Source organism: Ammospiza caudacuta, chromosome 19, assembly GCF_027887145.1.
Source record: "Ammospiza caudacuta isolate bAmmCau1 chromosome 19, bAmmCau1.pri, whole genome shotgun sequence".
In the NCBI taxonomy this organism is placed as follows: domain Eukaryota; kingdom Metazoa; phylum Chordata; class Aves; order Passeriformes; family Passerellidae; genus Ammospiza; species Ammospiza caudacuta.
In genome coordinates, this window is record NC_080611.1 from 9,153,694 (window position 1) to 9,179,924 (window position 26,231).

Here is a 26,231-nt window from a genome sequence, read left to right on the forward strand (position 1 = left end):
CAAACAATTATTTTGTTTAGGAATGAACCTGTGTTATGATCCCAGCAGGTGACAGGCAAAAACAAGCAGACATTTTAAAATACCACAAGGCTGACCTGATAGGAGAGCTCCCTTTTAAGACAACTGCCCCAAAAAAGGGTTAATGGCAGATTTAATTATTTCCCTAACAATAACCAAAAAGACAAATTGAACCAGCTGCAACCAATAACAGTTACTGTGGCAGAGAGGGGTGCAGGTGGAAAGACTAGTGCTTTTTCAGTGCTGCACTTGGAAAGTTCCAAGTACAACATGGAATAGGGAGGGTCATAATGGTGGTCTTTCAACACAAGTTAGAAATCACAGAGGAGATTGGAGTTTATTTTTTCCCACTATTCCTTCACTTCAAGAGGGAGAGTACCCATGAGTCAGGGGGAAGCCAAATGGTAGCACATATAGTCTGATTCATATTGGTTCTGAAAGGTAAACTTGTGTTGTCCCAGCACAAGGAGTGTGATGCTCAGGGTCCTTTACCACTGTTACCTTTTGGGCTTGAGTTTAAGCCCCTGTCTCAAACCATCTGTGGTCCTTAGAGGTTTTTAGCTGAATGAATCTGAGAGGTCTGATCCAGTCCCAGCTCTGTATGTGCAATCTAATATCCTCCTAAGGTTGTGTTTGTGTGCAGCATTCTGGGGTTTTGATCCAAAATTTTGCATTTTCCTTCAGAAGTTGCCTCCCAAGTCTGGCCAGCTGGCTGAGCTCTGGTATGGAAATCGAGCTGGGTAGCTTTCTCCACATAGTTCCAATTGTCAGAACTGGGAAGTTTTGTAAAAGCTACAAGAAAAGAATTGGGAAGTTTTGTAGCTTTAGGGCTCCTTCGGGTGGAGGAAGGACTGGTGCACAAAGTGTTCAGGTTCGCCCCAGAGGGCTGAGCTAACAGATGCTGGCTGGGTCCCGGCTCTGAGGGGGGTTATTGCATATTCATGAGCTGACCTTTTGAGCCACCCCCAATGCAGGGAGGCCATGCATCTACATTTTGGTTGCAGTATTTGGAATGTAAAAGTTGCCTATATGACTGAGTGTGAAAACGGCTTGGGGTTTATTATCTCAAGTCCTTTCTGTCTGCATTTCTTCTGAAGTCCCTCCTTCTGTCTGCATCTGCTCTGGGGTGGCCCACAACCCCCCAGTTTATCTAGCAATTACTGTCTTCCAAGGTAGAGTCACCAGGGTATGCAGTGGGGAGAAATGGCATTCTAAATTAAGAGCCTCTCACACACTTGCAAGATGATAATTTGTCTGTAACAAAACTCCTCATTAGAATACTGTTAATTTCCTTTCTGTGGCAATTATAGCACAGCACTAGCTCATATGTGCAATGTGCAGAGATATTTCCCTGAAAAAAAAAAAAAAACAACCCAAACTCTATCATTACCAGTAGTGAAAAACAGTCCTTAGAGAAGAAAAATGAACTTGTAATTTTGCAGCAATTTCTCAATTTAGTGGGAGTTTGGTGTTAAGGTAAGAAGTTCTGGGGGTTCTCGCTGTTGTTGATTGCATTCCTGTTAGACTTCACAGTTGGCATTTTCCCACTAGCATCTGGAATCAGAGATGATACAGTCCCCAGCTGAATGGAACCTGTTACCCCTGAAATTCAGCTCATGTATTCTCTCTTTACTCTAAAAACTCACTTCCCTCCTCCCTACAGACATAATGACTGCTGTTTCTTTCTGTTGGCATAGCATATTTTTGCTTATCCATCTGTTTTGAAGTTTTGATGAGGTTTAGTTTTTCAATCAAAAAGAGATTGTTTGTATAATCACTGTTTAGTGCCTGGAATATTTTGGCAGGAGTGGTGTGAGTGAAGTGGGTTAGTGCTTCTCAGAAGTGCTGGATTTGGTATCCTGCTCTTATGCTTCAGGAGAGCAGGCTGGACAGGCTCTAGACCAGGGAGAAATGGCTCCAGGAATTGCCTTTAAATGTGCAGAAGGTCTGCTCTGTTTCACTGATGTCATTAAGGGGACAGAAGCCCTCCTCTTTGTCAGCTGCACTGAAGACCTGAGAAGAGCTTTTATTTTGTTGTCATTTTCCTACCTGAATCCTGAGCTTGAAAAGTTCTCTTCAGGTCCAAGGGCTCTGGTTTTACTTCTCTGTGTGTGCCCTGCTACTGCAGCATGGAAGATCCTGCTCCTTTTCCAGAGGTATTCTAGCTGATTTGTTTTTGGTTTTGTGGTTGGTTGATTTTTAAACAGGTTGTAGAGAAAAGAGGGGCTTCCAGCTTGGTTCTGTACTCGTGGCTGAGGTGTGTCTGATCTGGTACCGGACCTTTTCATGAAGAAAACACAGCCTGTGGTGCTGGACTCTGCTCTGACTGTGCTCTGTCTGGCTTTTAGCAGAAAGCAGAGGCACTGGCACCATGTGGATCAGCCTGGCTCTGCTCGCCCTTCCCCCTTGCCAACCTGCTATTTCTGTACTTGATTGGGAGAAGCTAAAACTGCTGGATTTTTGCCGGCAGTCAAGGCATTCCTCAAGTTCCTAATCCAGGCTCCAGATGGTTAAGTTGTCCATCCTGACATATAGGAACAAATAATTATGGTAAAAGATGTAAACCCCCGCACCAGCCTCTGACGGTGAGCCTCTAGGACAGAGAAGTCTGTAGGGAGCCCCGATGAACCGGCACGTCTGGTCACCTGTCCGCGGGCAGGAGGGCAGGGCAGGAACGGGCCGGGCCCCGCCGCAGGGGCTGCCCGGTGCCGGTGCCGGTCACGGCCGAGCCTCGCGGGTCGCCCCGTGGGAGGCGGTGCCGGCCCTGGGCAGGGGCCACCCGGCGCTGCCCCCCCGCCGCCGCCCAGCCCGCATCTCGGACGTGCCGCAGCTCCGGGCTCTGCCTCCGAGCGCCCCCGGGGCTCCCCCCGCGGCGGGAAGGGCGGACCCCCGTCCCCGGGCGATGGCTCGGGGGAGGCGCCGGTCGTGCCCGGGCCGGGGGCACCGCCCGGCCGCAGGGGCGGGAGGCGGGGAGGGGTCACTGCCCCGGCCGGAGCGCGGCCGCGGGGATGCCGCCCGCCGGCGCTGCCCGCGCTAATTGGATGTTCCGTGCATGGAGGATTTCCTCCCCTCCCGGCTGCGGGAGTCATGAAGGCAGGCTCGGCTGCGCTTGAAAGTTTGCCAACCGGCAGCTAGGTTTAATTTCTTTAAGGATCTGGGGAGAAGGGGGGGCGGGGGCTGGAGGGGGACCGTTTCCAAGCATGGGAGACAGGCTGCCGGAGCCTCACGCCAGCTCTTCCCCTGCTGTGGCTGCCAGCTCGGAGGCGGAAGAAATCGAGGTGCTGGACTCCGAAGATGTCCTACCTATGGCCGCAGAGGATGTAAGTTTCCTTTGCTCGGTGTCTTCCCCCCTTTCCCCCGGGCCGGGATAATCGGCTCAAGCTATTCATAGCTGAAGCCCGGGATGGGCGCAGGAGCGGGGCCGGTGACCCTGCGGGACCAGGGAAAGCCGCCGTCCCCGCCGCCCTCCGCGCCTCCCGCCGCTGGGTGTCTGCGGGCTCCAGCAGCCGCCGGGCTGGCTCCGTCCCCGGGGCCGCAGCTCCCGTCCTTCCCAGCCCCGGCAGCCCGGACAGCTCCCGGTTCGCTGGGTGCCCGTGTCCGGCGGGTGGCGGCTGATCGGGCAGGGGCATCGGACTGCGCACGGACGCGACTCTGGAGCCTGGCGAGGAGCTGACGCCTTGTCTCGAGAGGCTGCCGGGGGACAGAGAGCTCCTCCAGAGTCACAGCCACCCTGAGGGTGACAGATGTGAAACGCTCCCGCTCTCGGGAGCTGCTCCCTCTTCCAGCCCCCGAGCAACAAACAGTCGAGTAAGTTTTCTCTCGGCTCGGCAGGGCTGATGGCTTCTCTCCACCCTCCGAGCTCTGAAGGCACGTGAGGGATGGATAACTTAGCACCGCTCTCTGCTCACCCAGCCCAGAAGGACGCGAAGGGGTCCTGCGCACTCCAGATCTGCTCCTGCCGTGCTGGGCGGCAGTGCCTGCAGAGCTCGGGCAGTCGTTCTGCATCTGCCGGACCCGGAGGCAGGAGCTGCCGTGCACCTGTCTGGGAGGGAGTGAACGTGAGAGATGCTGGTGCATCCCAGGACTGCTCACAGCTCTCATTCCCAGCAAACTTGGCTGGGATGAGGACTGAAAAGTGTCTGCTCAGTCTGCAGCGGTAAGTGCAGGGTCTGTTCCAGCCTGTCAGACACAGAGCAGGGATACTAAATGTCTTTCTGAAGCGGGCTCTGGCTCGGGTCTTGCGCCACTACAAAAGGGACACTTGGGAGCTGAACGTCCAGCAGCGGCACATTCCCTCGGCCCTCTCTCAGCCTTTTTGATGCTGCTGGAGGAAGCCGCCCAGGCATGCTTAGGGACAGAGCCTGTGTTTCACCCCCCAGCCCTTCTGAATCACCTAGAATTCGGTTACTGTTGGATTTTCCTCCCAGAGGGCAATGGAGGAAGTGCAGTTGCTTGCCAGAGCTGCATTCCCAGTCTGTATTCCTGAGCACAGTGCAGTCAGGAGGGAGCGTGTGATGCAGGTTGACCTCTGCTACAGCACTGCCAGACAGTCCTAAGAGGAGATGCCTGAGTCAGGAGTGTGTGTAGCTATGACTTGGAAATGGTGGCTTTCCTGGAGCTTTTACAGTCCAGGTTTCCAAATTCCATTGCTGGCTTACATCAGACTGTGACCTTTTCTTCTCTGACAAATTTTGTGCTTGTCTGGATGGTCCTACGCGAAAGATTTCCTGTTGTGATACATGTGAGCCCCTTGGAGTTGCTCCAGCCTCTACACAAACGCAGCCATTAGCAATCCAATCCTGCCAGGGGGCCCAGGAGATGCTGAAATGCTGAGTGCCTGGCAGGTTTGGGCTCCTGGGACAGGAGCTGTCCCTCATGAAGTCTAAATTCTCATCCCAGTTCCACTGCTGCCTTCCTGCTTGACCTTGAGGTAGGAGAGCTTGGGTCAGATCCAGCTTGCAGTGTCTTGCCATTACTTGCATTGTTATTTGACTCTGTACCTTGTTTTCTATAATCAACAAAACCGAAGCCTGCAGCTGCACTGGTTATGGGAAGCTGAGACCTGGCAATAGATGATGTGACAGAAGCCTGAGGTATCATGTATCATCTGCAAGTCAGAAAAGCAGGAAGCGGTGTAAATGCCCTCCTTCTACTCAGCCAAGATTTCCTGCTGAAACAAGCAGGCTACAGAGCATCATCTCTGAAAATTTCAACTGCTCTGTGCCCCCTGAGACCTAGCTGGGGGTTGATTTGTGTTGTTGCTATTACATCTGAAAGCCTGATGGAAGCTCTCTGGCTTAGCCAGCAAGAACTGACACAAGGTCAGTTCTTTATATGTTATTAACCACAAAAATATAACACAGTGAAGGTTTGGCTGTCACAGCCTTGACAGTGTGTAACAGCTCAGCTGTGATGTCATTGTAGCTCTCAGAGCAGCATTCCATAAAGCCAGGATTCAGACAGTCCCAAAATGTTCTGTTTAAAGTGCTGGACTGATTTATGATGATAAATGAGAGCTTATAAATGGAGAGAGACATGGGAGGAGGGGAGCCAACAACTTAACTAATGAAAAGTAATTCAGTGGCCTGATGCCCCACTGTCTCTTCAGTCAATTCTGCTTTAGATTTGCCTACCATGTGAAAGGAAATGTTCTTCTAAGACTAGATAAGACTCTAACCAGATTTCTGCTTTGCTAATAGCACTGTGAGGAGATTTGCTTATAAAGGTCTGATATTTGTTGTTTTACTCAATTTGTTTCTTTTTTGGGAAGGTAAATGAGAAAACAACGGACCTGGAAATGTTCAAATGTTTCTGGGGATCCCAAGCCAGTAGTTACCCCAGTGCTGCCCCATGGAAGTTGCTGTCTTCTCAACTGGCCCCTAAATCCAGGATAGATGAGAGCCTTAAACAATTCAGTAGGAATTTCCTCTGTTTCATGGGACAGTGAGGCAGGGAGATGAGTTGATATCAGTCTCACCTACAAAGCAGAAATCTGAGCCAGTTTCCAGCTATTTTTTTCTGTTTCCAAGTGACAAGGACTTGTGGAGTGTTCACATGGTTGTGAGCATCAAAGTGGAGCTTCCTCCTATACAGCATTTTAAAGGCAGATCTGATAGAACAGAAGATGTGGGGTAAATCCTTGCAGTGGGCTCTCTCCAGCCTTCCACCCTCCCACCTTGCACAGGAGGAATTAGCTGTTTTTCAGATGTGGACATGTGAGGCTCAGAGAACTGATGGCTTATCAAAAGCCTGCAGAAAGCCAGACTCAGGAGCAGGCAGCAGACAGGGCTCTGACAACCCAGCAAAGGAATTGATGGGTCAGTGTTGGGCCACAGGATCTCAGAAAGTGATCTGGAAAAACATTGCTAATTCATCCATTCCGTCAGTATACACAGAGCTTTCTTGATCTCTGTGACTAAAAACCCCTTTTTTCCTTGCTTGCCTGCAAATAGACATAGTGGGAGAAAACAGAATTAACACATGAATGTTTTGAGTTCATCCAAATTTGGATTTGTAAATGAAAACTGTTCTCCCTGTGTTTGGTAGATTCCCCTTCCTCCTCCTCCGGAAGGGTAGGTGATTCTGGGATGAAGAAGGATGTTGGAAATGGCATTAAATCATTTGGTTATTTCTCTGTTAGAATATACTTCTACAGTTTACTGCATGTTAATGTCATTGCTCTTATACCTTCTTTTTACTCTTTTTCCTCCCTTATGCTGCCTCTCAGCACTGGAAAGCCCTATTTGATCAGGTATGTGAACAACTGATATATTCTCTCTGTCTTGTGAGCAAAGAGCCTAACCTCTGGTTAATTCCCTCTGTACTGGCTTTCCCCTGCATTTAAAATACAGCCTAGGAGAAATGTGCTGCATGCTCCCATGCAGGATGCTGGTGTGCAAGTCATAATTATCACGGCTGCTTTGGGCCTTTCTCAGTTTCTCTTCAGAGCAGCCCGGGACAGGAGTGAGCCCATCCCTGGTGACCCAGGGGCTGAGCCAAGGTGCTGCAGCAGGTGCTCTGTTTCCTGCCAGTTGTGCTGTCCTTGCTTGGGGATTAAAGGATCTTCTGCTCTCTCAGGCAGGCAGACTAAGACCTGTAAAACCAGCACAAGGTTCTTCGAAATGGCTCCCCAGCAGCTAAACTGACTTCTGCAGGGTTACATCATCCAGGCAGGACCTGCTGCTTTAAGCTTGCACAGGATGAGCAAAGAATCTGCTTCTGTACCAAAGACTCTGGTTGTGTCAGGTAAAAGCCTTGGGACAGCTCTGTAGCTGGCTGAAGTCAGCACAGCACTGAAAAGCTCCAGACTGTAGCTGCTGAGGTTTTGGGTTGTGGGTTCCAGTTTGTAGATTATGTTTTTAGCTGCTTTAATGGACGTGTTTGCTTTGTGGTATCCCTTCCATCTGCCGGGTTGAAATGTGTAGCAGCTATAAACAGGGATTTTTCTAGGGTTGATTCGCTTCTAAACTGCAGCACTCTCTTGATGTCATAAACTTTTGTGCTGTTGTGTGTGCATGTAAATGTCACCTTCTGTGAGGGAGCTTCCTCTGACGCTGGCATCATCCTGGCAATAAAGTTCGGATGGGATTTCATCCCTGCTTTATGAAGCGATAATCTTGCCTCTGTGTCTGGCTGCACTACAAAGCCAAAGCTGTGGTGCAGCCTGCACAAGGATGTCCTTGGTACCCTGGGGGTCCTGTTATCATTCAGCTATTAACTGGGGCTGCCTGTTCTGATGAGTGCTCATTTATACAGGGTTAGCCGTGACCAACTGCTAATCCACGTGTCTGGACTGCAGCAAGTTGGCTGTGCTACAGTCAGCAGGCAGTTGGGAGCTGGGTATTATGATTGTTGATCACACCTAAATTGTGTGGTGTGTTTGAATCTGCTGGGGCTCAGAGGGGATGCTGCCACTGAAGAGGTTGATGCACAATAAATTGCTTGTGGTCTGGGCTGAATGTTTGTTTCAGCCGCTTTGAATTCTCCTGTCTCCAACGCTGGCCGTAATTTGGAGTCTTATTCTACAAGCATCCTTTGAAGTCATTGAGTCCTTGTGGGATGGGGCTGTTGGCTGGTAGCTACCTCAGGCTCAAAGAGAGGAATCTGTAATTTCCCATTGGACTTATATGAATAGTAGATGGGATTTTTTCCTTTTTTTTTTTTTTCTTTTTAAGGGGAGGGAGTTTGACTGTTGGATGTACAGAACACTAGCCCAGTAACAATGGAACAGGCTGTAAAGACAGACCTTCAGTAATTAGCTGTGTTTCAATTAGGGCTGCAGCTGAATTTTAAACCTTGTCTGTAAGACTTTATTATCAAAGAGAATGCAACCTGTGACAATTACACATAAGTCCTGAATAAATCAATGATGTCCTTGTTGCCTGTGGGCAAAGCTGACGTCTTCCTGGAGCATTATATCAGCAAAGCAATGCAATTAGTCCTGCAGTGAATTGCAAGATGCTGTTTGTCATGGAACAAGGTTGCTACTCCCAGCAGCAATGTGCTAGGAGGAGAGGGAAGCACTTTGTTTAGCTCTGATTGGCATACATGTGAAACATGAGGACAGTCTCAATAACTAGAGAAAGCCTGTGTGTTGGCACTGGGAACAGTTGCAGCTCTCCCTGGCAGTCAGGACCTGACTGGGTGTGCACTTGCAGTGGCAATGGGTGGCCCAGGGTGCACGGGCATTTGTGGCTCCTGGGCTGGGACTGAGGTTTGGGAGCCACCTGAGCTGAGACACGTGTGCCTCTGCACTCACCACCTCCCAAGAGAGCAAGAGAAGGCTCTGGAGAAAGTGTTAAGAGTAGCTGGGAATTTACAGGCTGGTAGTCTGCAAGTGGCTTGTTGCTGTTATACTCTGTCACCCCAGAAAACTGTGAAGGAGAGGTCAGTGCACACACCCCCAGCCTTTGAGAGGGGAATGAAATTATTATTAATGGTCGTTTGTTTGGTTTGGGTTTTTTTTAGGAAGTATTTTTAAAACTTTCATTCCAGTTTACTGACCAAAAAAAGCAGCAAGTTTTCTGTTTAGACATACAAAAATTATGGGGTTTGGTTTTTTTATGATCTCCCCCTCCCCAGCTTAAATTAAAAATTCAGAACTTCTTGATGGAAAAATTGCTGCTCAGCCATAAAGCAGTGCTTTTTGCTTGGTTATTTTAGGAGAGAGGAGTGACTGACCATGTTTTCTGTAGGAATTTTTTATTTGTTTTGATCCAGCTCTAATCTGTCACACTGGGAGCTGTCAGTATCTCAAGCCAGGATCTTCAGCCACTTGCAGACTGATTTATTTAAGAAGTAAAGGAACTTAAATTTGACAAAAACTCAGACCCAGAACTGCTTCCTATGCTTTGAGGTTCAAAGAAGCCCTTCCCAGGACAAAATCCTGACTACACTGAAGCAAGTACCAAAATTCCTCCTGGATTTAGTGGGGTCAGCACTTCACCCAAGAGTTTGGGAACAGGCAGACTCACTGCTCTTCAGTGCTGCAGCCAGACAATTACAGTTCAGCTGCTGCCTCATACTGTGCTTGCAAGATGTGGTTTTTATTACAAGGCCATGGCCCTCGGGCAGCTCTAACTCACTTTTATATGGGAACTTTTATAGGGATTCATACATTTATTTATTGTGCTCATAAACACCCTCCACCCCCACACACACATTAGCTCTGCATCTGCTGCCTTCTGCAGTGCCTGCACCATCGCTGCGTGCTCTGTGCTGTCTCTGTGAGGAATCTGAGCTCTGAGCAGAGCAAGCTCTCTCCATCCCTCTGCAATCACTTGGGGTTTTCTTCATTTGTTCTTCAGTGGCCAAAGCCCCATTTTTTTGTTAATCTTCTGGTAAAGTTGAAAATGCAGCAATCCCAGGAGCAGCTGCTGACAGTTTCATGCTCCTCTGTGTTAATAAGATTTGTTAATTGCCTTGCACTCAGACATGAGAACATCTCCCAGTCCTTGCTGAAGCCAAGTTGTCTGATGTTTGGAGAGTGATTCTGCAGATGAGTGTTCTGAGGGGCTGTTCCTGCTTTGCTACATCCTCTCTAGGGCCTTGGGTGCAGTTCTTTGCCACCGTGTCCCCAGTGCCCCTGCTTTGGCAATGACTGCAGCTGCTTGGTGTTACCCAGCCCTTGGCTGGGCTGGGTGAAAGGGGCTGGATAGGACATCAGTGTTCTTGGGACAGACCTGCCTTCTGAAGGTGGCTTTTAACCTTGTTAGATGCTAGGAGCTTGTGTCATCTTCTCTGCTTCCCCATCCCCATGGCTGTTGAGATTTTGAGGATGAATTAGCATTATCAGCCCTCATCTTGGAGTTCTCACTTCTTCTCACCCATACCCTGGTTTGTAGTCATGACAACAAACTTGTTTTAAATAGACACACAAAAAACTCTCTAAAAAGACCCTCCTTACTGCTTCAACACCTTGATCCTATTGCTTGTCAATCCAGGCTGTGTTTTTGTTGCAGCTGCTTTAGAAATCCTAGATTCCTCCCTGAGACTTGTACGTGGGTGTGATGGCAACAGATGAACAGAGTTTATGGGGAATGCAGAGAGATGCCAAGTTACCCAGTCTGTGTAGGCAGCTAATGGAAAACTTGAGCTCAGAAACAAGGCTGTAGAGACAGACATGCACTTGCCAGGAAGAGTTCAGTTGCTGACACTACCAGCAGTGGGTGCAGCTGAACCTGCTCCACCATGGTCTCATAAAACATTAAAATATGCTTTAAAAGATGCTGACTTTGCAGCTGCCTTAAATCCAGGGCTGGTTCCTGAACAATTGAAATTGCAGAGCAATCCATAAAATTGGGGCAGCTATTATCATTGTTGGTGGTAACAGAGGAAGGGAATTATTTTGAACTTAATGATCTTTTATGTTAACTGTCCCTTTTTTCTGGGTAGCCTTTAGTGCAGGCAGGCAGAGCTATTTCCCACGCTGTAAAAGAATTTCCAGTTTATTTACTGGGGCACTGTTGAGCTAAACATGACCCTTCACTTTGAAACATTCCCCTGCCTATCGTTGCTGGCGAACCCCTGCCAGCTGTGGCTGCAAAACCTCTCCAGGCAGGTCTCACTGAGCTGTAGGCAGTGGTTTGTGCCTTGAGATTTCATAACTTGTGCCTCACTGCTGGTTTGTTGGATCACTGGGAACAGGTGGAGCACAAACTGTAATATAAAGAATAGGAAATTATGGCAGTGATAGCAGCAGTATAGCCAGGGGGGTTGAGCCCAGGGTTTTGTGCAGCCTTCAAGTCCATGCCTGAATTTTGGACTATTGCTGCCTTTATAGTGTTCATTGGGACATCTGTCCCCATTTAAATGGAGTGGTGCTGCAGACAGGAGGCTGTGGAAACTGCGAGTAGGAAATAGTCATCACCTTTCTACTTCATCTGCTGAGGTCAGTGGGGAATCAGAGGTGCTGCTGGGAAGACTGTCCATGGTGATAAGAGATAAGCATCCAGGCCCCAAACCAGCGTCTGCCTCGTCTGCCATATCAGATGCTTCTGAGAGTGTGACAGGAAACGTGTCCCCTTCTCCCCCTCTGCCAAGCTGTGCGTTGTAAAGGGGAGAGACATTTTAAAATCTACAAGGGTCTCTTTACAATGCACAGAGGGGGTTCTGCATCTGCCCCACGCCTTGAAGTCTAATCTCATTTACAGTTGTCAGCGTGGGCTGCTGGAAGAGATGAAAGGCGGAGGACAAGGAGGGAGAATAGATTAGTCCCGAGCAGAGGGCACGGGGAGTGCACCTGCCTCTGCCCCGCTACCTTGAGGAGGGGCGGCAGTGGCAGCTGGGCATGTGTCATCTGCTGCTCTTTGAGGCACCCAGCCATGGAGCACACGATTAATGACTCGAGGGGCTGGGCTTTTGTGAGTGATAAAGCCCTGGGGTTTAAGCTGGGCTCTCAGGCTTTTCTCTGAGCAGCACCATCACTTTACATTTCTCAAGTGGCGTTGTGGTCGCAGCGAGCTGTCTGTGGCCACAATGCTTCCCTTTCTCCTCTCTCCCCAAACTGGGCTGACCTTTGCCAAACAGCATTAACCCTTTGACTCCTCCACTTTGGGTTATGGGGTTGGGGGGAAAAAAAGAATCCCTTCAAATTCATGGCCCTGTGGATAGCCTTGAAGGGAAGAAGGGGATGGTAGATGTGTTTTTGCTGAAGATTGGTTTGCTGTTGCCCTCTAGATTGTCAATTCCTCACTGCCTTCAGCCAGAGGCTTTTTTGAATACAACCTGGGAAAGGGGAGGGGAATTTATCCTTCCCTCAGTCAAGGAGGGAAACTTGAGCATTGAGCAGCAAATATATGTCCAAGTGACTATTCCCTCTGCAGGATAATGTCCTTTACCATGCCTGGATTAGCCTCTGTCCATCCCCAGTATTATTACAGTGGATGGCAATCTCCCAGCACTTCCAGGCTTATACCCAGATTTGACTTTTAGCCAAAATACCTTGGAGTGATGGCTTAGCATGAAAAAGCCACATGGAGATCATTAATGATCTTCCCATCCCTTGCAAGATGAACAGCAAAAATGTCCCAGGTTCCTCCCTAATCTTCTATCACTGCACATGGAGCACGAGCCAGCCCTTACGCTGAATGTGGATCTCTTTATTTTACACCTTCCCTACAGCTTGAAAAGTTTGTGGTCAGCTATCCTATTTCTCCTTTCCCTGGCTATTTGGGCACTCCTCTCTCCAATCCCATCAGCCTGTACACTGACTGTTGGCTTTGACTAGTGCAAAAAGTTGGGAGTAGAAGCCATCAGTATGAACCAGATACTGTCAGCATAGCAAACACAGCACTCTTAAGCCTGTGCCAGTAAAAGCAGGCATCTCCTGAAATGTTTCAAGGAGTCATAACAAACACACCAAAAAACACATGGAGGCTGAGTCAGTCTTACACAGCTCATGAGTTAGTGGCAGCTTGATGTCTCTAGTTTTGTAAAAATCTTCAGGAGGCTTCCTACTCATTACACATTTGTGTACCTTCCACGTCTGAGCCTAGAAACCTGCACATTGGAGTGTCCAGAGCCGTGTGTCTCTGCTGCTTCCTGATCCCAGCTGCACTGAGGGGCTTTGGAATCTCTGCTCTGCTGTTTCAGCTGGATGTGTGGGATGGGGTTTAGGCACATAGATCCTTGCTAATGCATTGTTCTCAAATCCTGTCTTGCACATAGAAAATCACTGAAGCAATAAAAACGTTTAAGCCTGCGTGTTTAGAAAGAAAGGGGAGAAAAAGCCATAAACACAGAGTGGATTGATGCTGTTTTGCAAATCAGCTGGTGCATTGTGCTCTGTGGCTGTGTGCTGCCATGACAGAGAAGGGGAAGAGATCATCTCATCTCCAGAGGAGCAAGCCAGCCACTTAGCCAGTGGAAATAGTTTGGAGGTGCTTTTCTACACCATCATCACTTACACCTGTAACATTTACTGGACTTTTAAAGTTACTCTCTACCAGACAAAACAAATGTTTCTCCTCTACAGTAGGAAGTATGGTGTTCCCATTGCTTTCTGGTATTTGCAATCAGTGCAAAAGTACTGGGGCACGTTTGCAAATTAAATGTGGCAGTGGGAGTGTTTGACAGCAGCCAAGAAAGCTGTGATCTCTCTCTGCCTCCTCACTAGGTGTTGTACTATATGTTGGTCTGAAATCAGTTAAGTAACAGCAGACCATGAGACAAAGTTGATGGGATTCAGCTGATGGGCTGTTTTCCTGCACCACTGTACATACAGGCTCCTGAGGAAAGCTGATCTCTGAATGCCCTGGATTTTTGTGTGATTCAAACCTTGTTGTGTTTGCCTGTTCAAGCTGTAGCACTTCTTTCCCTTTCCCAGTCTCTTGAGTGGTGGCATCAAGCCCAATCTGGCTGCTCAGGGTGACACAGGGAATATTCTGTTCACTAGAGATAATATTTCTTGGTGAAAAGTGTAGTGAAAGTCCTGAATGTTTGTGATCCCTCTGAGTCTCACTTGAACCTTGAATTCTTTCAACTTTAAAAGTAAAACCCCACACTTGCAAGACACAGAGAATTTATGAGTTCTTAGTGTCCATTCCTGTTGCTTAGGAACAGGTATCTGCAGTGACCCTGTGTTGTTGGTAAGACTAACGATGTATGAAACTGATGTTAAACAAGCAAGATCAATCTTGCCCCTAGGAACTGTTCTTCATGTTCTTTGATACTTGACATGCTTTGTAAGTAGCAAATACTCTGGAGCTCCTGAGTTCATGAGGGAAAGATGAATGAGAAGCTGGAGGCAGAGCTGTTTGTGACTATCATCAAACCTCTGGTCTGATACATTTCTTCAGGGCAGTGTTCCCTGAGGAAACATCTCTGCCTCAGTGAGCCTCCACAAAAAGGTACCAGTGATGAATAGGAGTGCCTGGTTTGGGGAGCATACTTGTTTATGATGTACAGTGGCAGTGGAGGGGTTTGTTGATGGCAGCCTGCAGCCAGTGAGATGTGGCCTTGTTTGCCTCTTGGCAGAGGAAGTATCAATATTATAGAAGGTGAAAAACTGGAACTGTCACAAAAACTATTGGAGGACCAGATCCTGAATGCTCTGGCTTGGTTTAGCAAAGCACTTGAAAACAAGTGTGACAAGTGTGCTGGATTGTTTCTGTGTCTGAATAAACTATGTTTTGCCGGGGTGGGTATCAGAATGGGGTGTGCCCTAAGGAATTTAGAGACCAAAGTGGTATTTTACTTCTGCCCCTTGGCTCTAAGACAGAGCCAGATGCTTGTGTTCCTGCCACTCCTCTCACATTTATGCTCACACTGAGAAATAATGGAAATTAGGACTTGAGCATTTTTTCTCACTTCAGGCAGTGGCCTCCATGGAATGATGTTGGGTTTTAGCCTTGTCTTTTGCCCTGGGGAGGAAAATCAAAGTGTTTATTATGGTTCCTTCTTCCATTGGAACTGCTGTCTCTTCCCTCAGCTACTGCTTTGTTGCTGATAGAGGAGTTGCTTTTGCACACAGTCCTGCTATCACTGGATTTCTGTTTCTGGGTTGTTCTCCTCCCTGTCAACAAGCAAGGCATAAATATTTTTCCTTCATATGTCCTCTGACAATAGTATTTAGGTCTTGGGGAAATGTTTATTTTTGCATTTAGGCAGCCCTTTTGGGGGAGACTGCTGTGGAGAGCATGGGAGATAGTCCTGCTGCTGCTGTCCTTGGTCTCTGACCTGTGCTTGGAGACCATGGCTGGAGGAATAAGTTCCTTTCAACCTGAATAAAGTGTCTGAAGAATTTTTATTAAGCTGTATTTGCTTTATTACACTTGGACTTGCCAACCCTGGGAACTGTTTGGGCTTGTGCATATGTGCTGTGTGCAGGATGTGCCTTTGACATGTTAAATATTCTGGTGTTGTCTCTTCTAGGGCTTAATGAACCAAATTCAACAAGACCAGTGTTCTGGATGGCTTGTTCCAGGGTAGTGATAGCCAAAATTCCTCCCAAATAATTGTCTTAATGTATCTGAAACAGTGTTTTCCATCTTTATTCCCCCTGTGCTCCATGAGCTGAGAGCTGCCATTGCTGCATTGATTTATGGGATCTTTTAGTGTTGGTACTGGTGGCCAAGAAGAGCCAGAAAGTCATTTGCCAGCTGCTGATTTATGACCCTAGTGAACAGTCCTAGAAAGCACAGTAAGAATTTTCTGGGCCTTATGCAGTTCTAGCTGCCTGGAAGCTCCAGACTGTTATCTGACCATGTGGAGTAATCAAACTGTGAAAACTAATTAACTTTTGTGCCTACTGCAAAACAAACAAAATCATGCAAAAATGCTCCACACTTGCAAGCAGCAGTGACTTTATGGGTTTATAAGCCTGTGTTTAATGACCAAGCATGTAATGCAGTGTGTGAACCATGTTCCTTTTGCTGGCTTCCAAAGCTGAACAGAGCATAACAAGCTTTACTGATCACCAAGGCTTGGGATAAAGTTCTCTTTCATCCTTATTAATTATGTAGCTGGTGTGCAGGTGGAGGTTTGACACAGAGCTGCTTTGGGTGGTTTCTTGTAGTCTAAAGCAGCCTGAATTACGCTGAGCTGCTGCAGTTCATTCAAGGAGAGCTGCTCTCTGCAGTGGGAGTACTGGAGTCTTTCTGAGGTCATTCTCTGCTCCTCACATGTAGGTGAATGAGCCCTTTCTCAGTGGGAACACCAAGGTGTTTTTCTGATGTTAGCAGACAAAGAGCCAGCCCTGCTCAGGACCTGTCTCCCGTGGTGGGGATGCTCTGTGTGTGCCAGCTGTGATGCTGACATCAGAGCAGAGATGTTTCTGGCTGCCCTGGTGTTGTGTTCCCCACAGTGCCAAGGCACTGACCAGCACTGTACAGGTGATCCAGCCTCTGTCATCTGACACCATTCAGAGGGAGGCAATGACTGCCTGTTCTCCCTTAATCAGATTACTGAGGTAATTCTCCTTCATTCTCCTCACTCCTGCATTACTCAGTAGCCCCTAATACTGGATGTTTAACTCTGTCTTGTTAGACTCAAAGCTGTTGATTCTTGTTATCCTTTCCTAAGATCTACCAGTTTAGCCAAGATGCTTGTCATGATTGCTGATATGGGAGAAGGTATTTGGAATTTGAAAGTATCCTAAAAGCAGGAAAACTGTGATGTGACAAGATTTTAAAAAATTATTTATGCTCTTTCTGATGGATGTGCTCAAGTTGTCATGGTACTCAGTACCAGAGCACCAGCCAGCCTGGGTCTATCCCAACTTTAGTTTTCTCCACAAAGCTTAGTATTATTGCAGAGCTATTATTAACCTAAAAGAAATGTGTGCACGTACTCACTGCTATAGAATTCTGTTTTTCACACATCAAATCAAATCCCTGTGTATTTTCACCTTCCTCCCAGATCTGGCAGACAGTGAAAAGGGGAGCTATTTTTAATATAAGGTATTTTTATTTCATTTAAGCAATATTCTGAAATGTTCTGTGTTTTGAGTCCAGAGTATGAAAATGTAGTTTTTCTCCTGACAGGTTTCATGGATTGTTGCTATAAAGCTTCATGTCTATAAAGGAAGAATAAAACTTCCTTCAGGAAAGGCAGAAGTTCTGATTTTGGGGGATACATGTTTTAGTTCCTTTTAGAAACTGAAAAACAGTGGCAGTCACTGTCCTCATATTAAAGAATTTACCAAGAAGGAGGAACAATTAATCAGAGGAGACAAACAAAAGTCTTGTATGGCAGAGTGGTATCAAAAGATCCAGTTCTCTGCCAGGGGGGAAGATGACAGTCACTGGATTAGGAATAATTTGCCTGAATCAATATTTCTGGCAACCAGAGAGATTGGCATCGCTGTCAGAATGGTGCTTACAAACATTTCATCACCTTCTAGCTGTCACTACAGTTCTGTCATCCCACTGGAGTGCCTGCTCCACCTGTCTTCCTGAGGGGCTGGCATGTATTGTCCAGGAGAGAAGATGAATTTCTGGTCCAAGTGCAGTGCCTGCCCAGAAGAAATGCATGCAGAAATGTTTCCTCCTTAGCCCAGTGAATGTGCCTTCTGTGCCTGAGCCCTGCCTGATGGGCCAGAGGAGAGTTCACTCTCCAGAGCAGGTCCATCCTTCCATGCTGAGAGTGTCCTGCACCTGGGATGTGCTGATGGGATAGCGAGTTGTTCCCAGGGTGCAGATGCTGGTCACAGCAATAAGGGCTGAGGCCTCTGGCTTTGTGCTCTACAGGGAAGAGGAGGGAGAGAGGCAGAGCATGACTGTACAGGAGGGCTGGAGTTGGGGAAAAGCAGAGTGCCCAGTTTTGCAAGGTAGCTTTAGGACAGGTCTTCAGGCCAGGCAGTAGGCAGGAAACCTTGGATGTGACAGGAGCAACATTCCCACATCAGCACTGAACACACAGTGGTGGAGCTGCTTCAGTGCAAAGCCCAGCTCAGCTTTTCCCTGGCTCCCAGTGCTGGGGGGGCTGTGTGTGACAGTCCAGGTGGTTTCTGTGCTGGTGCCCCTTGAACTGGGACAGCCCTCACCTGCCCTGCTGCAGCCTTTTTACACACAGAGTCACAGCTAATGAAACACAAGGTTGGAGGAGTTCCCTGCACTTGGATGGCAGAACTTTTCCTTGCTGAGTACATTTCCAGCCTGGTTTCCAGCTTGCAGCACGGGGTAGGCACAGCCCTGGTCCTTGCTGCAAGGGGTGTCTAGCACAGCCCATGGGTCACAGCATCCTGGCACCTGATAAGGCTGAGGGGCACAGCCAAGCTCTGAGCCCAGCAGCTCCCCCAGGGGCTGCCCTGCAGTGTGCTCCACTCTTCTGCCCGATGGAGCAGAAAAGGGAGGAGCAGCAGTTGTCTCCTGGGGCTGGCTGGGTCATTGGTGTTTCTGCTCACCAGACATGTCACTAAACAGCAGCAGAGATAGACCCAGTGGCTCAGATCTGATTAACCTCTACAACTTTATGCTGTGTCTTAATTGGATTAGCTGCAGGGGGGTGGTTTTGCTCTTGTTCCTGATTTTTTCTTAAACAGGTACTTATCACTGTGACATCTGATGGAAGCAACAAGTTTGAGTAGCAAGACCTGTGAATAAATAAGCAGTGTTTGCTTCTTCCCCACTGCTCAGCTAACAGCTCCTGCCCTTCCTTTCTAAGGCACTGCTGTAGCTGGTGCCTGTGAGATGGCTTTGTGTAAGCCCTGCAGTCAGATCTCCTGGGAGGTGTGGGCTTTGCCTGACAGCCTGAACCCAGAGTCCCTGATTGGTAACCACAGTTCTGTCACTTTTGGGAAGGATTTCTGCTCAGCAAATGTTCAAAGCAGTATTAACTTTCCATGTTCAGTTTCTTTCATCTTTTGTCTGAGCTTTTTAGTTTCCTTTAGAGCCCGATTCTTCTGCACCTCAGGGTTTTTGCATGTATCACCACAGTGGCTGTGGGTTGGAGGGAATTTGCCTTATTCAGCACTGCAATAGCCCTTCCTCTTCCAGGACTTCAAAGCTCATTCTCCAGTATCAGTTCATTTAGTTTCATAGATGGGAAAATGGAATAAGGAGATCAGTAATCATATTCTGTTACAGTGGGGAACTGCCTGCTGCAGACCTGAAAAAGGAATTGAATTCATTTGATTGTGGAATTGCCCCTAATTCCTCAAGGTGTTGTCTATCTGTGTGGTGCTGAACTGAAAAAATGGAGAACCAGTTTAGGGGAGTACTCCCCCCTTTGTCTGTTCTTCTGCCTGCAGCACCCAGTTCCCTTTTCAAGAAGCTTAAAATAGGAGCCTCTCTCCTTGCCATAGGCGTAGTTGGTGCTGGGTTGGGCTGGAGAGGTGATGGAGGGGTACAGGCTGCTGAGACACTCACATCTCTTTCTGGATAGCTGTGCACAAAGAGTGAATTGCAGGTGTTGTATCAGGCCACGCTTCCGTTCCAGGAGCAATAATAGATGTACCAGCAACAAACTGCCTGTTTCAAGATCAAAAGTTACATTAAAGCTGGTAATACTACCTGGCTTGGCAAAAGCCTGACAAAGTGTTCCAGGATTTTAATGTCTATTCAGATAAACTGTCTTCCACAGCGAGGTTCAGGCCTTTGAATTTAGTCCATGTACAATAGCAAGGGTTTCAGTGACTTGGTAAGAAGGTGGCTCCAAGGAATTCCTTCTTTGTACAGGGCTTGAATGTAATTAATTTGTGAGCACTGCTTGCAGGGCAGTCACAGTCTCACAGCAGAGGGTTCGGTGCTTCTTGGCACCTGGGGTGCCCTTGCAGGGTGTGTGGTTGTCAGGCATGGGCTCTGCTGCTGCTCCTCCAGAAAACATGATCATTAAGGTGAGGTATAATGGACATAGGTTTCCTTTCTCAGATTTAATGCATTCATGTATTTTGTGTCCACTGGCCCCTCAGCAGCTCACAGGCTGGATATGTAAATTGGTAGCTGCAGAGGATGACTGATCTGTTAATAGGTGGAATTTGATGCTCATAAAATGAATGCATTTAATGTTGCAATGGCAATGGTTTGCTTGAATTTTTAAGTCTCCTGAGGATCTCTTGTAATTCTGTGGCTCTGGCTGTATTTGTTACAAAAAGCAATACAAATGGAGAGGCTCTGTGGTTTCTGAGAGCTGGCTGTTCTGTTGTCTGTGAGTATCACTTCAACTTTTTCTGTATCAAATATTATTCCAAGGAAGCTGTGAAAGTGGGAAATGCAATGATATCTGAAAACAAAACACTGAAGTAAAAATTGATGGTGTCCATAGAAATAGCTGTCTTTGGAGATCTGCTCAGATATTATTTTTCAGGAAAAGCCAAGTTTTAGTAGATAATATTTCATTATTAGGCTTTTGTTGAGGGATACAGAGGACTAAAAAGATTTGGTGGGTCATTAAAATAAGTACAGATCTGCCACTGTGGGGTTTTAAACACAAAATTAAATCCTGGCCTCTTGGAAGGGGCCTCCCGTGCTTCCTTTGGGCCCCATGCTAATTTCATTGCTGGTTTCAGAAGGGTAAGGACTTCCACTGATTTTAATTTTACAATGTTTCTTTTAGTATGCAGGCATTGAAATATTAAATTTATTTTGCTGAGGGTTTCATTAAAGGAAGCTGTACGCCCCTTCCATGCAGAGCATTTGTGTGATAAATTGCATTTTACAAACACATGAGGTGGTGATGATCCCTCAGATATTGCAGAGTTACATTCTGAAAACATTGGTGCTTCTTGTTTTTCCCTTTAGCACTGTGAGGCAAATACTTCAGTTTTTCATCACTTCCACAAGCCTGGGCTGAAGGGACATTAACAACTATGCAGGGAGAATATTGTGATGTGCACCATAAAGTTGTGCCAAGGTGAAAGGAATATACAGGCTCAAATGAACACTTCCCCTGAGGCTTTTGTGATTTATTTTAATATTTTCTAAGGTGAATTGCTGGATCCAAGCCTTGGTACCAGCCAGCATCTTTCATGTCAGACAAAAAATCCTTTACTTGTGTCTTCCTTGGGCACCACCCCTCCAGATCCTGGTGATTTCAGCACAGCAGAGTTTGGCTGTGGAAAGTGTCACTGCTGTCATGATGTGCTGCTCTGTGGGTACTGCATCCACCTCTGCCTGCTCTGTTCTCAAGGGATGTGTGCCAGGCTTAGACTGAACAGTGTCTCAGTTTTGCAGGGTGAGAAAAGGGCCCTGGTTTGCTGTGTTTCTGAGAAGGCCATTGAAAGAGGCAGATTTGCTGTGTGGGCAGCAGGAGTAGAACCAGGGTGAAGCACCAGTGTGGAGTGGCTGAGGCTGTGGGTGGCACCTCCGTGACATTTCTTTCTTTCGTTGTGGTATTTGAAGAAAACTCCCCCAGAGGCAAGCAGGGGTGCCTGGTTATGATGTCTTGGCTCTGAAACTGGCTAGTTGTGATTGCAGGGATCTGCAGCCTGCTCTGGGTTAGTGTGAACACATCTTTCAACTTGTAAGAAACCTGCTGTGTTTCCTTGAAGGACATCAGCGAGTATGTAGGCAAACCTCAGCTGCTTTTCTGCTGGAGACTTGGTCTCCCAGATAAGATTCTCATGAGTAGTTTCATATTTGTCTCAAGTCCATTAATTCAGTGGCAGCTGAAGGTATTTGGCAGCTTTGGGTACCAGTCACTCCTTGGGGCTGCAGAAGGCAGCATTGCACTGTGGACAGGTCAGTGTAACCACCACATCTGTGTCCCTGAGCTCTGGTGTCCCTGAGCTCTGGTGCCCCTGGGCTCTGGTGCCCCTGGGCTCTGGTGCCCCTGGGCTCTGGTGTCCCTGAGTTCTGGTGTCCCTGAGCTCTGGTGCCCCTGAGCTCTGGTGCCACTGGGCTCTGGTGCCCCTGGGCTCTGGTGCCACTGAGCTCTGGTGCCCCTGAGCTGAGCTCTGGCTTGAGCTGCCTGAGCTCACAGCCCTGCACACAGCTTATGAGGCTCAAGGGGGAAGGAACAATGAAATGTGGAGGGCTGAAAATGACCTCAGGAAATTTCCCCCCTTCCCCATCAGCCCCCACTGCAGATTAAAGTTCTCTAGAATGTTCCTTTTCCTTGGTGTAGGAGGGATTCTCACTTCAGCTTGTCTGAGACCAGGACCACAAGGCCTGGGAAGGGAAGAGTGAATGGAGAAGCTGCTCGCCAGGACTTGCTTCTTCTGGTGACACCAGGTAGCAGTTTCTGAAACAATTTTTACTTTAGCTGCCTCCAAACTCTCTAGAGTTGAGAACTGGAGCAAGGAATACTGGTGAATTAAAATGGCAATATAATTGTAATTGACATAATAAGACTAAGGTATAGTATAATTAATTTTTTCATGCAATAAAATAGGACAGGAATTAATCTGAGCAAAGCAACTAGTCTGTTGTACTTCCTTACTTGCTACAATGAACATTTTTCTATGCAGTGAGATTTTCTAGCAAAGAAATGCTGAGAGTAGAGGGTGATGGCCATGGTCTTGCTTTCTAGCTGGTCCAAGCATGCTGATGTGTAGTACTTTACTGAGGGCTAACCAAAACTAAAAATCCTGTCTATATCTCCTGCCCAGCTCCTCCAAGTCAGTGTGATAAGCAGAGCCTGGTTGTATCTGTTCTCCATCTGTCCCTTCCTCATCATCTTTGCTATCACTAATTGTTAATGTCTGGCCTGAGAGATTGCCTCTTAGCACAGTGCTGATGGGATCTTTCCATGCAGGATTAAGGCTGGAGTGGATTGGCAGGAGGCAGCATCCTTGCTGTGGGAAGTGTGCCCGGTGTGTGCATGCTTGGTGCTGCTGCTCTGCCAGTTACTCCAGTTCTGGACATGGGCAAGGGTCAGGTGCAGCTCCATGACCTCTGACCAGCACATCAGGCCAGACATGGTCTGGTCAGGGTTTGGGAGAGGCTTCCTGCACCCAGCTGCTGCACATGGCCTTCGAGGAGACTTTCTGTGTGTTTACATCAGCTGCACCATCCCTGGTCAGGTGCAGACCACTGTGTGATCACAGAGCTTTAATCAAGGCAGTGATAACACTAACAGAGTAGTGGGAGTGCTGGCAGGGGGAGCTGAGATGTCATTGCTTACCATGTCATGGTCCCCAGGTGGTTAATGTGTCTGTAAATCACACAAGTGCTTTCCCATAGCTTTGCTTTCTGCTGCTGCCTCAGCTGCCAGGGTTTCATGGGACACAGATCTCAGCTTGTGGCAAGAGCGTGGCCTCCTTTCCCTGGAAAGGTACTTGGTATACAATTCCAGTGCCTGAAGCCTAGCTGAGGGCCCTGCTAAGCTCACTGAATCCAGGCTCTGAGAGATTATATTTCATTTTGTTTCATCAGGTTTGCTTTCCCGTAGAGTCTGTATTTTTCCCTGTGTCTATACAGGGAACATGGAAGTATTCCATGGCATTTCAGGAGGTGAGGAGTTTCCCCTTACCTGGCTGGTCTCCTAGTCAGCTCCTGGGAAGCCCTTGGAAACCCTTGTTGCTCTTTCCCAAAGGTGAAATATGTCCTGCAGTAAGCAAAAGTTACCTTGCAAGGGCAGCCTGGGCCTGGAGGTGCAGTTGCTGCTGGCTGGCAGTAGCACAGTGGTGACTCTATTTTCCATGTTCAGGACAGACTGGCAGAAACTTTCTGTGCTTTGAAGCCATCACACCAGGAAGGGTTTCCATGTGTGTTGATGCTTTCTACAGCTAGAGCAGCTGCAAAAATGTCTTCTCCCCGTCTAGAGGGAAACCTTTATATCTAATTCATCTCAGACTCTAAATCATAAAGATAGCCAAGTAAAACCAGCAGAGTTTGAACCAATTTTGGGCTCAATTTTGTTGGCTTCTTGAAGGGGATGTTAAGAGATGCTCACAGTGTTTAGAAGCATTTTTGGGTTTATTTGTTTATTTTTCTATGAAAATCTCACTGGTTGGTATTCCCATGTCTCTTTTAAGCCATTTGAGATGAAAAAAATTCTTTTGTATCTTTCTTTATAAAACAATTTTTATCCCGGTTCATGGGACTGTACAAGTAGAAATTAAAGCACTACTTGGTATTTCCTTGCCCACGCTGTCTGTTAGTCGCCCCCAGCTCCTTTCAGCTCTCCCCAGCTCCCCCTCCCCAGCTTGCCTTGAAGGGCTGGGAAAGCCGGCGCTGGCACATTGTGTTGGCTGTCTGATTGTTGTGGGGTTGTGTTTGTGTGGGGAAGGTCACGAGACAAAGAGACCACCAGGCAGGGCTGGGTGGGGGCTGTTCAGTCCCTTTCCATTCAGGCCTCTTGGCAATGGGTGGGAAGAGTCTTGTTTGCATGACAGGATTTCAGGGGGGCATTGCTTTTTGTTTAGATTTCTTCCACTGCTGCAGCAATGGGCCCTGGAGGGCTACAACAAAGGTAGAGCTTGTATTATGAGATTCATGGGGCAAAGCTCTCGGTGCAGGAGTGACTGAGCCTGACCAGCCACTGTGCTCCTGCAGGCTGGAGACTGCCAGCAATTGCCCCAGCTGGGCTGTTTGTGCCATGTCCAGTTGTAGAGCTCTGACTCTGTGGGCCGAGATCCTTAGTGGGATGAATGCAATCCTTCTGTCTGTGGAATGAGGGTTGGAATTCAGGGGACAGCTCCACAGACCTGCCACAGTGGCTGTGCTCCCTGAGTATTTCTAAGACTTACAGGCAGTGATTTTACTTGCAGCATCTGCCTCTTTCCTTGCTATCAGGTTGACATTTTTGAGAGCATTCTTGTGTTTAAGCAGCACTTACTTCCTCATCATCCCTGTGAGAAGCTGAGCTGCTGTCCCTGGGTGCAGCTCTCCCCTCACCCCATCCTTAGAAAGCAGCTCAGTCTATATTTACCACTGGTGTGCACAAAGGCAAACATTGTCAGGGACTCATTGTAACTGTCCCAATTACCCTCATTTCATTTGCATAAGAAGATCGACCAGCCTGTGGCAGTGGCACTGACTTGGCTGTCTGATATGGGACACTGTCATTGGGAAGCAGGAAAGAACTGGAATCCCCAGGCTGAGTGGGATGGGGAGAGGGGGCTGTTGTGGTCCCAGCAGCGTGGGTGTACAGCAGCCCTTCCTGGAAGGAGGATAACTTGTCAGATCTCAGGCACTGCAAGTCCCTGACTGTGTCTGATTCAGATGTAAGAGCTGCCAGCTTCCCAAAGATGCAGATTCCAGGTACCCCAAGCATGCCTGAGTGTCTGGCTGTCCCATACAAGGAAATCCTTCCCCTGTGTGGTGTGTATGTGTGTATTTATCTATTTTTTTGTCAGTAGGTGTTGACCCTGCTCGAATGCTTCTAGACTAAGCAGTGGCCTGCTGTGTTTGTCACTTCCCTCAGGCACATGTAACCTCTCCTCCTTGTGTTTGAATTTTTTTCAGAAAGGTAGCTGTTCCTGCAGGCAGGCACTAAAGCAAGAGAAAAGCAGCTGGGATGGAGCAGAAGTCAGGAAGCAGGCTGAAATGGTATGATCTCTTGACCAAAGCAATAGCTAGTGCTGGTAGGACGTGCTTGCACTGCAGCAGCTGCACAGCTCTCACTCCTCTCATTGGATTGAGAATGAATCATATTTTCTGTCCCTTCCCCCCAGTGCCACGTGTAACATGATCTCCCTGTGCCCAGGCTGGCAGACGGAAACCCAAAACTCTTCTGTTTGCAGTAATGGTTCCTCATGGGCTCACCTGGCCTGTGAAGCTGCAGTGTTCCAGCTTGTGAGCTTTGGCAGAGCAGCTTTTCTGTCCCCCTGCCCTGCTGTGTGTGTGCCTGCACAGACCCACATCCATGTCTTCATCTCCCTGCTGCTTTCAGGAGAGACCCTTGCTCTTGGACATCTTCCCTTGTTGCTTGTGGATATCACCAAGCTTAGTGTGCTCTGTGGAGATGCTTTGACCTTTACTCCATCTTACCCTGTACTTCAAAGTCCCACCTCCAGTATTTGGCAATTAAAAATTTTTATTAGTTAGTTACTAGGTGACAATACAGGAGTGTGTCATGGAGGTGGCTGGAGCACAGGCACCTCATCTCAGCTACAGGAGCATTTTAAGCCTCTTGCATCCTTGAGTGAGTTACTTTGTCTCTGCAAATTACTTTGGTAATTACTTGGGTAAATTACTTTGCCTGTTTCCCAGTTCAAAAGTGGAACTCCTTATGAAGTGATACCACTGTGAATTGTAAAGAGCACAAATTATCATTTCAAAATGTACTATGTCCTAGAGACCTGACTGCTAACAGCCAGATCCCAAGTCTCTGTCCTTACATTTTTGGATCTCTCTGAGGGATTGATGATCCAGCCCAGATTTCTCAGGAAT

At 47.7% G+C, this 26,231-nt stretch overlaps 1 protein-coding gene across 2 annotated transcripts in view; it reads left to right on the forward strand.

Annotated features, from left to right (window-relative positions):
• Positions 1–3,218: 3,218 nt before the first annotated feature.
• The window catches only part of RHBDL3 (rhomboid like 3), a 55,934-nt gene continuing 32,921 nt past the window's right edge, over positions 3,219–26,231 (forward strand). The window contains exons 1-3 of one of the 2 annotated variants that reach the window (XM_058817045.1): positions 3,219–3,338; positions 6,746–6,769; positions 25,305–25,388. In XM_058817045.1, the coding sequence (XP_058673028.1) occupies positions 3,219–3,338; positions 6,746–6,769; positions 25,305–25,388 (228 nt within the window). The remainder of the gene's footprint in view (positions 3,339–6,745; positions 6,770–25,304; positions 25,389–26,231) is intronic. The other variant, XM_058817046.1, reaches the window with a different exon arrangement.